This window comes from Schistocerca piceifrons, chromosome 2, assembly GCF_021461385.2.
Source record: "Schistocerca piceifrons isolate TAMUIC-IGC-003096 chromosome 2, iqSchPice1.1, whole genome shotgun sequence".
NCBI classification, from domain to species: domain Eukaryota; kingdom Metazoa; phylum Arthropoda; class Insecta; order Orthoptera; family Acrididae; genus Schistocerca; species Schistocerca piceifrons.
In genome coordinates this window covers 608,715,989-608,729,954 of record NC_060139.1, presented here as the reverse complement: position 1 = coordinate 608,729,954, position 13,966 = coordinate 608,715,989, and the positions used below count along the sequence as shown (strand labels likewise).

The window sequence follows — 13,966 nt, the reverse complement described above, 5'->3', positions numbered from 1 at the left end:
TCGTTGTTGAGTACACCATCGCAGGCGCTCCTGTCTGTGATGCAGCGTCAAGGGTAACCGCAGCCATGGCTTCCGAACTGATAGTCCATCCTGCTGCAAACTTCGTCGAACTGTTATTGCAGATGGTTGTTGTCTTGCAAATGTCCCCCTCTGTTGACTCAAAGATCGAGACGTGGCTGCACGATCCGTTACAGCCATGTGGATAAGATGCCTGTCATCTCGACTGCTAGTGATACGAGGCTGTTGGGATCCAGCACGGCGTTCCGTATTATCCTCCTGAACCCACCGATTCCATATTCTGCTAACAGTCATTGGATCTCGACCAACTAGAGCAGCAATGTCGCGATACGATAAACCGCAATCGCGATAGGCTACAATCCGACCTTTATCAAAGTCGGAAACGTGATGGTACGCATTTCTCCTTCTTACACGAGGAATCACAACAACGTTCCACCAGGCAACGCCGATCAACTGCTGTTTGTGTATGAGAAATCGGTTGGGAACTTTCCTCATGTCAGCACGTTGTAGGTGTCGCCACCGGCGCCCACCTTGTGTGAATGCTCTGAAAAGCTAATCATTTGCATATCCTGTTGGTTAAATTTCCGCGTCTGTAGCACGTCATCTTCATGGTGTAGCAGTTTTAATGGCCAGTAGTGTAAATTCAAAGAATCAATATCGACGGCTATTGCTATATACCCGATAAATTGATAAAAGATGATACTGGTCCTCCATGGTACACTAAAAAGGTCAGAACACTGTCGCAGACGCAACGAAAAAAACATGGCAAATTTAATAGAATGCAAAACCCTACAGATTGGCCGTTTTTACAAAGCTCTAAATGTAGCACGAACTACAATGCGAGATGCGTTTAATACTTTCCGCAACGAAACTGTCTCTGTCCACAAAATCCAAGGAGATTCTGGTCATATTTAACATACACAAGAGCAAAGACGCAATCAATACCTTATCTACGCGATAGCAATGGTGATGTTACTGATGACAGTACCACATAAGCAGAGTTATTAAATTTGGCTTTCCAAAATTCCTTCACCAAACAATATGAAGTAATTATTCAAGAATTCGAAACAAAACAACAACAAAAAACTGCTGCCAAGAGAAACAAAAGTAGATATCCTCGGTGTATCAAAGCAGTTTAAAACAAGAAAGTCAAGGCTTCTGGCCCAGATTCTACACCACTCAGGCTCGTTTCAGAGTATGCTGATAATGTAGCTCCACACTTAGCAATCATATACAACCACTCACTCGTAGGAAGATCCATACCAAAGACCGGAAAGTAGCGCAAGTCACACCATTACACAAGAAAGGAAACAGGAGTAATCCACTGAATTACAGGCCCATATCGCTGACGTCGATTTGCTGTAGGGTTCTGGAACATATACCGTATTCGAACATTATGAATTATCTCGAAGAAGACGATAAGCAAACGATTTATGACAAACAGCGAACACTGATTCAGAAAATATCTTTCTTGTGAAAAACTAGCCTTTCATTCTCGCGAAGTAATGAGTGCTATTGACGGGGGATGTCAAATTGATTCCATATTTTTAGATTTCCAGAAGGCTTTTGACAACATATCTCACAAGTGACTTCTAATCAAATCGCGTGCCTATGGACTATCGTCTCAGCTGTGCGACTGGACTCGTGGTTTCCTGCCAGGAAGGTCGCAGTTCCCAGTAACTGTCGGGAAGTCATCGACTATAAGAGAAGTAATATCTGGTGTTCCCCAAGGAAGTGCTATAGGCGTTCTGCTGTTCCTGATGTACATGAACTATTTAGGAGGCAATCTGAGTAGCACTCTTATACTGTTTGCAGATGATGTTGGCATTTACCGTCATATGAAGTCATCAGACGATCAAAACCAATTGCAAAACGATTTAGACAAGATGTCTATATGGTGTGAAAAGTAGCATTTGCCTCTAAATACTAAAATGTGCGAAATCATCCACATGTGTACCAAAAGGAATCTGCTAATTTTCAGTTACACAATAAATCACACAAATCCGAGGGCTGTAAATTCAGCTAAATACTTAGGAATTACAGTTACGAATAACTTAAGTCGGAGCGATCACATGGATAATGTTGCGGATAAAGCAGAACAAGGTCTACGACTTTTTGGCAGCACACTGAGAAAATACAACAGGTCTTCTAAAGACATTGCTTACACTACGCTTGCACATCCTCCTCTGGAGTACCGCCGTGCGGCGTGGGATCCGCATGAGACAGGATCGACAGAGAACATCGAAAAAGTTCAAAGAAGGGCAGCTCGATTTGCATTATCACGAAATAGGGGAGAGACTGCCATGGATATGATACGTGAATGGGGGTGTCAATCATTAAAACAAGGGCGTTTGTCGTTGCGACAGGACTTTTTCCTGGAGTTTCAATCACCAGCTTTCTCCTTGGAGTGTGAAAATACTTTGTTGCCGCCCACGTTCATAGGGAGGAATGATCAGCATAATAAAATGAGAGAAATCAGAGCTCGCACAGAAGGCTTTGAGTGTTCGTTTTTTGGGCTCGCTGTTTGAGAGCGGAAGGGTAGAGAAAGAGCTTCAAGGTGGTTCAATGAACTCTCTGCCAAGTACTTAATTGTGAATTGCAGAGTAATGATGTAGATGTACATATGCCATCATCGTTAAACCACACGGTAGAGCTACAGGCCCTCAGAAAAAAAAGCTTTCAGTTACTCATAGTAGGAAAATCCTACTACCCCTCGTCAGGGTTCTATCAGTTTGATTTCTCCATAGATAACATTCCGTTATGGCCTCACCTAAGGTGCGACTATCCTTAATGATGTGGCACGCAAGCGACCACACCTCGATAATTTCTGTGGTTGATCGGTGGATGTGAGGTATCCAAAGCGCTCTCAACACTTCAACAAGATGTACTCGAATGTTATAATGAGCCTAGTGTTTTTAAAACCATCCAAGCTTAGGGTGGAAAGTATGTGTGGGTGACTAATATACAAATTCTTATTACTGCTATAAATTTTTAAATCTATGCAATGGTCACCCACACCATCAGCTCATTTTTTCATCATTTTATTATTATTTTAAGTAAACAGATGATGGGGAAAATTAGATTCAAGGAAAGTAAAGTGTTTAAACTTCCATGTTTATTTTAAAATTCATCAGTGTTCAATAAAATGGATAACACATGCTAAGCCCGTCTCAAAGTTGGTGCCTTATTTACTATTGTAAATTAAGAAAACTGTTACTCAGAGGGGGTTCAATAACATCAAACGTGATTATCTAAGAATAGGAACAAAAAATTAGGCAACAGGATGGGATCCACATTCAAACAAGCGCACGAAGATTGTTCAAGTGTACACAAAAAAGGAACTGAACCATCAACAATCTATTCTATTTAGGCAAAGAAATTCCTCTCCTCGCGCAGTCCTGTTGCCAATGGATAACCACAGGCTGGTATTGGAAGTTTAGACAAAGATTACGTGGTTCGATGTAAACACAATCTTACCAAAATGCTCTATAAAAATGTTTCTAGAAATCGTGAAGCAGGAAAAACTGTTCGCGATAGCGATGAATTAAGTTTGAATACGCGAAATATTATGCAAAAGAGTAGCTGAGGGCTAGTTTCGTTACTACACCACATGTTCCACGTGCACACGAACGCCGACCGCGGTGGTCAGCGGTTCTAGGCGCTCAGTCCGGAACCGCGCGACTGCTAAGGTCGCAGGTTCGAATCCTGCCTCGGGATCGGATGTGTGTGATGTCCTTAGGTTAGTTAGGTTTAAGTAGTTCTAAGTTCTAGGGGACTGATGACCACAGATGTTAAGTTCCATAGTGCTCAGAGCCATTTGAACCATTTTTTGCACACGAACATTTACAGAAAATATGTAATTCCACAACGATTTTAATGAAGAAATCAAATCCAAACACATTAGTTACTAAAGAAACTTCCGAACTGCGTTAATAACGGCAGGTTATGTAGCAACAGTAAGTTGATGGAGGAGCAGGAGCGTAAGATCTGTGCCCTTCAGGTGCAGTTGAAAAACGCACAGGAGGAGCTAGATAGGATGAGGAGGGAGAAGGGGGTTGGGGAATGGGAGCTGGCTGTTGGCAAGAGATCTGCTAGGAGAAGAAGATTTTCAGATAGTTTTACTATTAGTGTTTACAATAGATATGACCAACTGTCAGAGTCTAGTGGAGAGGAATCTCTAGTAGCTGTAGATGTAGGAAGTATGCAGCAGACCTCAGCCGTTACGGTGGCTAGGACAGTTGCAAAGTCTAAGAGAAAGAAGAAGGTTCTGCTGTTAGGTAGTTCTCATGGTAGAGGTGTAGGCCAGCAGTTGCAGGAAGTGTTGGGGAGTGAGTACCAGGTCACCAGCATTGTGAAGCCTAATGCAGGATTGGCTCAGGTGACTGTTAACATAGGGGGGCGGGGGGGGTTATGTAGGGATTTTACTAAAGAGGATCAGCTCGTGATTGTGGGTGGGGCTGGTAATAGTATTGATAGGGATGGGGAGTATGACATAGATGGTGACCTGGAAGAGATAGCCACTCAGACTGGCAACACGAATGTGCATTTCGTGGAACTGTTTCAGCGTCACGATCGGCCTCATCTCAATACAGCCGTCAAGTGTAATAACATGAGACTTGGCGGTGCGCTGATGACAGAAGGCATGAGTCACATTTCAGTGGTGTCGGTGGAGTCTATCAGCAGGACGGGTTTCACTAGACATAGCCTGCACCTCAACAAGTATGGAAAGGGGAGGTTGGCAAAGCTTATAGGTGACAGCATAGGTGGGGGTGGTGGGATCACTCATGGGAAAATTCCTGTACTAGTGGGTGTTAGAGCTGCACCTTTTTTAGACTGAAGTCAGCTGATAGGTATTCCTGCTTAAGGGAAGTCTCTCTAACAAAGAAACCACTTTCGACAAAGCTTAGGTATCCGAGTAATGAGGGAATTAGTATATTTCATCAAAATATACAAGGTATTAGAGATAAAGTTAGTGAAATGCTTATAGATGTTGACTCTGAAATTATTGGTATAACTGAACACTTCTTAAATAAGGAGATAATTCAGAGGCATCCTTTACCAGGACACAGGTTGGCTGGCAACTTTTCTAGGAGCTCTTTGCGGTGTGGGGGAGTAGCAATGTATGTGAGAAACGGTATTCCATTTGAATCAATCGATGTTTCAAAGTACTGCACTGAAAAGGTGTCTGAATGTTGTGCAGGTGTGGTTAAATTTAGTGGAGTTAAACGTCTAACTGTTGTTATTTATAGATCCCCAGACTCCGATTTCACAACATTTTTGCTAAAGCTAGAGGAGGTACTTGGTTCACTTTACATGAAATACAAAAAGTTATTATATGTGATGACTTCAATATTAATTGTATAAGTGATTGTGCAAGGAAAAGGATGCTGGTAGACGTCTTTAATTCATATAATCTTATGCAAACCGTATTCTTTCCAACTAGAGTGCAAGGAAACAGTAGAACAACCATAGACAACATTTTTGTTCATTCCTCATTACTAGAAGGGCATTCTGTTAGCAAAAAAGTGAATGGCCTTTCAGATCATGATGCACAAGTTTTAACTCTAAAAAATTTTTGTGCTGCAACACATGTTAAATATAGTTATCCTAAGGAAAGCTGACCCAGTTGCTGTAGAGACCTTTGTAAAACTTATCAAGGAACAAGAGTGGCAAGATGTTTATAGTGCTGATACAGTAGACGATAAATATAATGCTTCCCTCAAGACTTTTCTCGTGCTCTTTGAAAGTTGCTTTCCGTTAGAACGTTCAAAGCAGGGTACTAGCACAAACAGGCAGCCTGGGTGGCTGACTAAAGGGATAAGAATATCCTGTAGAACAAAGTGGCAATTATATAAAAACGTTAGAAACAGTCAAAATCTAAATGCAGCAGCCCATTACAAACAGTATTGTAAGGTGCTTAAAAAAGTAATTAGGAAGGCAAAAAGTATGTGGTATGCAGATAGAATAGCTGTCTCAGGATAAAATTAAAACCATATGGTCAATCGTAAAGGAAGTGGCTGGTCTGCAGAGACAGGTCGTGGATATAGAATCAGTGCATAGTGGGAATGTCCGTGTTACTGATAAGTCGCATATATGTACAGTATTTAATAATCACTTTCCGAATATAGCAGGTGAACTAAATAGAAACCTAGTCCCAACAGGGAATCATATAGCGCTTGTAGAAAAAAGTGTTCTGAGACTGTTTCCTGAAATTCTCCTCCACAATACTGACAAGAGGGAGATTGAGTTAATAATCAAATCACTAAAGACCAAGAACTCTCATGGATATGATGGGGTATCTAGCAGAATACTGAAGTATTGTTCTATGTATGTTAGCCCAGTACTTAGCCATATCTGTAACTTTTCCTTTAGGAGTGGTCGATTTCCTTACTGATTAAAGTACTCGGTAGTGAAGCCACTTTATAAAAAGGGAGACAGGGATAATGTTGACAATTATAGACCTGTTTCTATGCCATGTGTTTGCTAAAGTTATCGAGAAGGTTGTATATACAAGGTTACTGGAGCATTTAAATTCACATAATTTGCTGTCAAATGTACAGTTTGGTTTTAGAAATGGTTTATCAACTGAAAATGCTATATTCTCTTTTCTCTGTGAGGTTTTGGACGGATTAAATAAAAGGTTGCGAACGCTAGGTGTTTTCTTTTATTTAACGAAGGCTTTTGACTGTGTTGACCACAAAATATTACTGCAGAAGTTGGACCATTATGGAGTAAGGGGAGTAGCTTACAATTGGTTCGCCTCTTACTTTAAGAACAGAAAGCAGAAGGTAATTCCCCGCAATATTGAGAGTGGTAATGATGTTCAGTTTCAGTGGGGCACTGTTAAGTGGGGTGTTCCCCAAGGGTCGGTGCTGGGGCCACTGCTGTTTATTATTTATATAAATGATGTGCCTTCTAGTATTGCAGGTGATTCAAAAATATTTCTGTTTTCTGATGACATCAGCTTGGTAGTGAAGGATCTTATGTGTAATATTCAAACATTATCAAATAATATAGTTCATGAAATAAGTTCGTGGCTTGTGGAAAATAATTTGATGCTAAATCACAGAAAGACTCAGTTTTTACATTTTCTAACTCACAATTCAACAAGAACTGATATTTTGATCAGACAGAATGGGCATATTATAAGCGAGACGGAACAGTTCAAGTTCCTATGCGTTCAGATAGATAGTAAGCTGTTGTGGAAAGCCCATGTTCAGGATCTTGTTCAGAAACTAAATGCTGCTTTATTTACCATTAGAACAGTATGTGAAATAAGTGACAGTTCAACACGAAAATTAGTATACTTCGCATATTTTCATACGCTTATGTCATATGGTATTATTTTTTGGGGTAATTCTTTTGATTCAAAAAGGGTATTTTTGGCTCAAAAACGGGCTGTTCGAGCTATATGTGGTGTAAGTTCGAGAACCTCTTGTCGACCCCTATTCAATAGTCTGGGAATTCTGACATTGCCCTCACAGTATACAGTTTCTTTAATGTCGTTTGTTGTTAGTAATATTAGCTTATTCCCAAGAGATAGCAGCTTTCACTCAGTTAATAGTAGGCAGAAATCAAATCTGCATGTGGAATGCACTTCCTTGACTCTTGTGCAGAAAGGAGTGCACTATTCTGCTGCATCCATTTTCAATAAGCTACCACAAGAACTCAAAAATCTTAGCAGTAGCTCAAACCCTTCTAAGTATAAACTGAAGAGTTTCCTCATGGCTCACTCCTTCTATTCTGTCGAGGAGCTCCTGGAAGAGCTGAAAATTAAGTAAATTCCAGTGTTACGTTGTTGATTTTCTTTATTTAAACTTACGAATTGTCGCCTGAATACGTTTCTTGTATTTCATTTTATCTGTTTCTACTATCGTGTTATAATTTCATGTATTGACTCGTTCCATGACCATGGAGACTTCTCCTTAATTTCGTCCCACGGAACAATAAATAAATAAATAAGTATTGACCTGATGCCTCAGTTTTACGAGCACGTGGTACTGCTACTACAAAGCACACACCACGTGGGTTGAACACAAAGAGAAATTATTAATTTCAAGAATTTCAGCGAGAGAAGACACTTCTACGCACATTCACACTAAACAGTGATGATTTTTATCAGAATTACGCCTCCTGACAACGTGCTTCCACTTTCCTTTATTGGAGTGGAAACAAAGCAACTACCGCAATACACTCGAAACCAACACTGAAATCACACTGAATCCAGATATATATACAATATTTTCGATGTAGATCTGTAAGAAAAGTAATTAATATTTCAGTTAGACTTAAGAATTTCATTGTCTTTCGGACTCACCAAACACGCGCTTACCCGGAGATGTTACCACTTTTGAAACTGCCCGCCGACTGACCAGCGTGGGCCCCGTCCGAGGGCATCCCACAGATACAATAGGAAATGACCAGAGAGGTAGCTCCCTTTACCAACCTGACAAGGGGCGGGAGAACCACATCAAGGAGACAACCTCTTTGCCTTAGAAATCGTATCTACCAACTCAGACGTTGACCCTACTGTTCTCTAGCAGACAGAACTCTGCTACCACCGAGCATGCAACTACAAATACTCTCACTCATTCATCCTTTCACGCCAGAAGGGAAGGAGATGACAGTATCTTAAGACATCATACGTACTACGTAAAGAAGGCGGATGTGGGTTTCATAGGAAACTGTATGATAAGAATTACATACAAAAATGTGTTTGAAAATGTTTTGTGACAAGTTGTTCGTGTTTATGTGTCAATATAACGTATTTCACTGCTCAGTCTCCTTCCAGACAAATTTAGAAATACCACAGTATATTTAGAGGTGCAAATGTATGACGTAAACAACAATAAATCGGGGAAAATAGGATGAATGGAACCTTTCAATGTTCCTATGTTGTTGCAGGAAAATGTCAGCACAGTTTGCCACATCGAGTGACCGACGTCCAGAGGCCGTAATAGCGACGTCGCCGATTTTCTGGGTGTCTGGGCTTATAACGCCATTGTATGCCCTTCACCTTGGGAAGACGGCCTGCATACTTCCCAGCTTCGACGAGGATACGGTAGCACGCGTCTTTTGCGAGTACAACGTGAGTAATGCTGAACACTACAGTCTTGAATAGCAATCTACGGCGCCCAAGCGCCGAACTACGTTTTTTTCGGTTAGATTTCAGTCGATGGTACACTTCATTTCCGTTTGTACACCTGTGTATTACCAAGTAACTGTACAAAAGGCAGTTCGTCACCTGAAATTGTTTCATATCTACCATACATTCGTTTTAAGATACGCTAGGTGCATCGCAAGTCTGAACAGGAAGAGTGATTAGTGTTGTGAACATTGCAGTAGTGATTTGGAAGACTGGCCTTCGCTGCTACCCGTCCAATAATTATTGTCGCGGAGTCTATAGTACATCAAAACATTTCGTCAGTTCGTGTCAACCGATGAAAGTAAGTCATGGCCCAACTAGGACGGCAGGAAGCAAGGCCATTGTTACATCCGAGATAGCATCAGCTTCTAACTTACGAGTCGGTATTCTAACAAGACGAGAGCTATTATACACCAGTGTCGTAGTAATACGGAATTGGTTAATGTCTATGTCACGAAAGTTGTAGATGTGTCCCACCCTGAGGCATCGAAGATTCGCCTATTTGGTAATCATGATAAGTTTGAGGAGGGAGAGTGTGGAAGGAATTCTAGAGGAAGACCAAGGCTCGAATACTTAGTTCGAATGGATTTAAGCTGCAGGATTTATCTAGAGCTGAATACGATTGCACAAAATAGACAAGCATGGAGAACTGCATCAAACAAATCTTTGGGCGGAGGACCACGATGGCAACAATAAAATTCATGTGCAGTGCCTTTCTTAAAAAAGTTATTATAAGAATGAAGTGGTTTCCTGCCATCCCACCAATCGATCCCTTCTTTTAGGCAACTGTTTTTTTTTTGTGGTTTTAGGGCGCACAACTACAATGGTCATTAGCGCCCAGACTAAGTTAGGAATGCACTGCGAGGCACAAGGTTAAAACAGCAACTAAAAGGGACAACGCTATAAAAGACAGATTAACAGGCAAAAGATTAAAAAAAAACCGGCATAATCAAATGTCCTTAGACAGGTTTGTCAAGTGTATAAAACGAAGAACGCGAGCAGCTGCTCCTGGGTCATCCGCTAAAATGGCATCCAGAGTACATGGCAGGCCAAGATCAACACGCAGTGTATTAAAATTCGGACAGGACGTTAAAATGTGGCGTACCGTCAGCAATTGCCCACATGGGCAAAACGTCGTTGGCGCAGCCGCCAACAGATGGCGATGGCTGAACCGGCAGTGTCCAATTCGTAACCGGGCCAAAACGACCTCCTCCCGCCGAGAAGGGCGTGAAGAGGTCGTCCAAGCCGTGGGAAGAGGTTTCAAGGCCCGAAGCTTGTTGTTCGTAAGTGTAGCCCAATCGGCATGCCACAGCGATAAAATGCGCTGACAAATGACCCTGCTACAATCTGATGAAGGGACACAACAAGAAGCTGTCCGAGACAGGAGGACCGCAGCCTTGGCCGCGGCATCTGCAGCTTCGTTCCCAGGGATACCGACATGGCCAGGAACCCACATAAAGGTAACTGGAGAATCGTCGTCCGCCAGCTGCTGAAGAGAGCGTTGGATCCGGTGCACGAAAGGGTGAACCGGATACGGATCACTGAGGCTCTGGATGGTGCTCAGGGAATCGGAGCAGATGATATAAGCAGAATGTCGGTGGCGGCAGATGTAAAGAACAGCCTGGTAGAGAGCAAATAGCTCAGCTGTGAAGACCGAACAATGGACATGGAGCCGGTATTTGAAACTGTGTGCCGCGACAATAAAAGAACACCCGACACCGTCATTGGTCTTAGAGCCATCTGTATAAATGAAGATCATATTAATGAATTTCGAACGAAGTTCGACAAAACGGGAGCGGTAGACCAAAGCTCGAGTAACCTCCTTCGGGAGCGAGCTGAGGTCAAGGTGAACGCGAACCTGAGCCTGGAGCCAAGGTGGCGTTTGGCTCTCGCCCACTCGAAAGGTTGCAGGGAGTGAAAAATCAAGGTGCTGAAGGAGGCGACGAAAGCGAACTCCAGGGGGTTGCAGGGCAGAGACATACAACCCGTATTGACGGTAGAGAGAGTCGTCAAAAAAGGAACGATAAGACGGGTGGTCGGGCATTGACAATAGCCGACAGGCATACCGAAAAAGCAGTATATCGCGCCGGTAGGTTAGTTGCAATTCACCGGTTTCAGCATGAAGACTCTCAACGGGACTAGTATAGAACGATCCGATCGCAAGACGTAAACCCCGTTGTTGTATAGAGTTGAGGCGGCGTAAGATGGACGGCTGTGCAGAGGAGTATACGAAGCTACCATAATCCAGCTTTGAGCGGACGATCGACCGATATAGGCGAAGTAGGATGGTTCGATCCACTCCCCATGACATACCGCTGAGAACACGGTTGACATTTAGAGAACGGATACAACGGGCGGCCAAATATGACACATGTGGAGACCAGCTAAATTTCCTGTCAAATGTAAGACCTAAAAATTTTGTTGTCTCCACGAATGGGAGAGCAACGGGACCGAGCCGTAAGGACGGTGGGAGAAACTCTTTGTAGCGCCAGAAGTTAATACAGACCGTCTTCTCGGCAGAAAAACGGAAGCCATTGGCGACACTCCAGGAGTAAAGACGGTCAAGACAACGCTGAAGACAGCGCTCCAGGAAACATGTACGCTGCGCGCTGCAATAGATGGTAAAATCGTCCACGAAAAGGGAGCCTGATACATCAGCTGGGAGGCAATCCATTATTGGATTGATCGCTATGGCGAAGAGAGCGACGCTCAAAACTGAGCCCTGTGGCACCCCATTCTCCTGGCGAAAGACGTCGGACAGGACAGAACCCACACGTACACTGAACTGTCGATCCATTAAAAAGGCACGAATAAAAAGAGGGAGGCGACCGCGAAGGCCCCATGTATGCATGGTGCGGAGAATGCCCGCCCTCCAAAAGGTGTCGTAAGCCTTCTCCAAATCGAAGAACACAGCCGCGGTCGGGCGCTTCCGCAAGAAGTTATTCATAATGAAGGTCGACAAGGTAACCAGATGGTCAACAGCAGAGCGGCGCCTACGAAATCCACATTGTACATTGGTAAGTAGGTGTCGAGATTCGAGCAGCCAAACCAAACGAGAGTTAACCATTCGCTCCATCACCTTACAGACACAGCTGGTAAGGGAGATGGGTCGATAACTGGAAGGCAAGTGCTTGTCCTTCCCCGGCTTAGGAATTGGGACAACAATAGACTCGCTCTAGCATGTAGGAACATGACCCTCAATCCAGATACGATTATAAGTACGAAGAAGAAAACCTTTACCCGCAGGAGAAAGGTTCTTCAGCATCTGAATATGAATAGAATCAGGCCCTGGAGCGGAGGACCGTACTGGGCAAGTGCATTTTCGAGTTCCCGCATGGTGAATGGGGCATTGTAACTTTCACGATTCGAGGAGCGGAAGTTAGGTGGCCTTGCCTCCTCTGCCTGTTTTCGGGGGAGGAAGGTAGGGTGGTAATGAGCGGAGCTCGAAACTTCTGCGGAAAAGCGGCCGAAGGCATTGGAGACATCCTCAGGGCCACAAGGACGTCATTCGCGACCGTCAAGCCAGAAACTGGTGAGTGGACCTTAGTGCCAGATAGCCGGCGCAGGCTACCCCAGACAACAGAAGAAGGGGTAAAACAGTTGAAGTTGCTTCTGAAAGCAACCCAGCTGGCTTCCTTGCTTTCTTTAATAACACGACGATACTGCGCACGTAATCGTTTATAATTAATACAATTCGCCATCGCAGGGTGGCGTTTAAAGGTGCGTAAAGCACGTCGACGAGCACGTAAAGCGTCTCTACATGCTGCGGTCCACCAGGGGACCGGTACGCGACGTGGAGAAGAAGTAGTGTGAGGGATGGAATATTCAGCAGCAGTGGGAATGACTTCCGTGAGGTGTGCGACCTGACTATCGCAGCTTGCGAAGTTTTGATCCTGAAAAGTCGCTCTAGAGGGGAAGAGCCCCCAGTCTGCTTTGGAGATGTTCCAACTAGTTGAGCACGGAGATGGGGTATGATGCTGGAGATGGATAACAAGGGAAGTGGTCGCTCGAATACGTATCAGAAGGAGCGTATCACTCAAACCGGCTTGCAGGTTGGGCAATACATATAGAGAGATCTAAATGGGAGTAGGTGTGAGTTGTGTCCGAAAGAAAAGTTGGGGCAGACAAGATTGAGGTGGTTGAAAAGGTCTGCTAACAGGGAGCCTCTCGGGCAGGATACTGGAGAGCCCCAAAGGGGATGGTGGGCATTGAAGTCTCCAGATAACAAAAATGGTACGGGTAGCTGAGCAATAATTTGCATCATGTCTGCCCTGGTAACGGCAGACGACGATGGAGGGTAAACGGTACAAATGGAAAATGCAAAAGTGGGGAGAGTAATTCGGACGGCAACTGCCTGCAAGCCGGTGTGCAACGTGATGGGATCGTAGTAAATATCATCCCGGACCAGCAACATAACCCATCCATGAGCCGGAATACCTGCCACAGGGGGTAGGTCAAAACGCACAGAGGCATAGTGTGCCAAGTCGATTTGATCGCATGGGCGTAGTTTCGTTTCCTGGAGAGCTACGATGAGCGGACAGTGCAAGCGTAGCAGCAACTTTAAGTCCTCTCGGTTGGAGCGAATGCCTCGAATATTCCAGTGAAGAAGTGCCATCGTGAGAAGAAAAAGAAAAAGGAGAAGCAAGGTCACCTCGAAGGCCGCTGAGGGCTTGGCTCCGATCGAGCACTGCCGCTGCTATCAATAGGCGGACAGTCATCGTCCGTTGGTTCAATAGGTTCGTCGGCCATCTTGTTAAGATGGCCGGGAGGGGGAGCTTGTTCCGCCGGTGAACGACCAGATGT

The 13,966-nt window shown here is 43.9% G+C and overlaps 1 protein-coding gene across 1 annotated transcript in view; it reads left to right on the top strand.

The window, feature by feature from the left end:
- LOC124775656 (4-coumarate--CoA ligase-like 1) overlaps positions 1-13,966 on the top strand; it is a 103,556-nt gene that overhangs the window by 40,141 nt on the left and 49,449 nt on the right. The window contains exon 4 of the mRNA XM_047250484.1: positions 8,923-9,106. Coding sequence (XP_047106440.1) covers positions 8,923-9,106 — 184 coding nt within the window. The remainder of the gene's footprint in view (positions 1-8,922; positions 9,107-13,966) is intronic.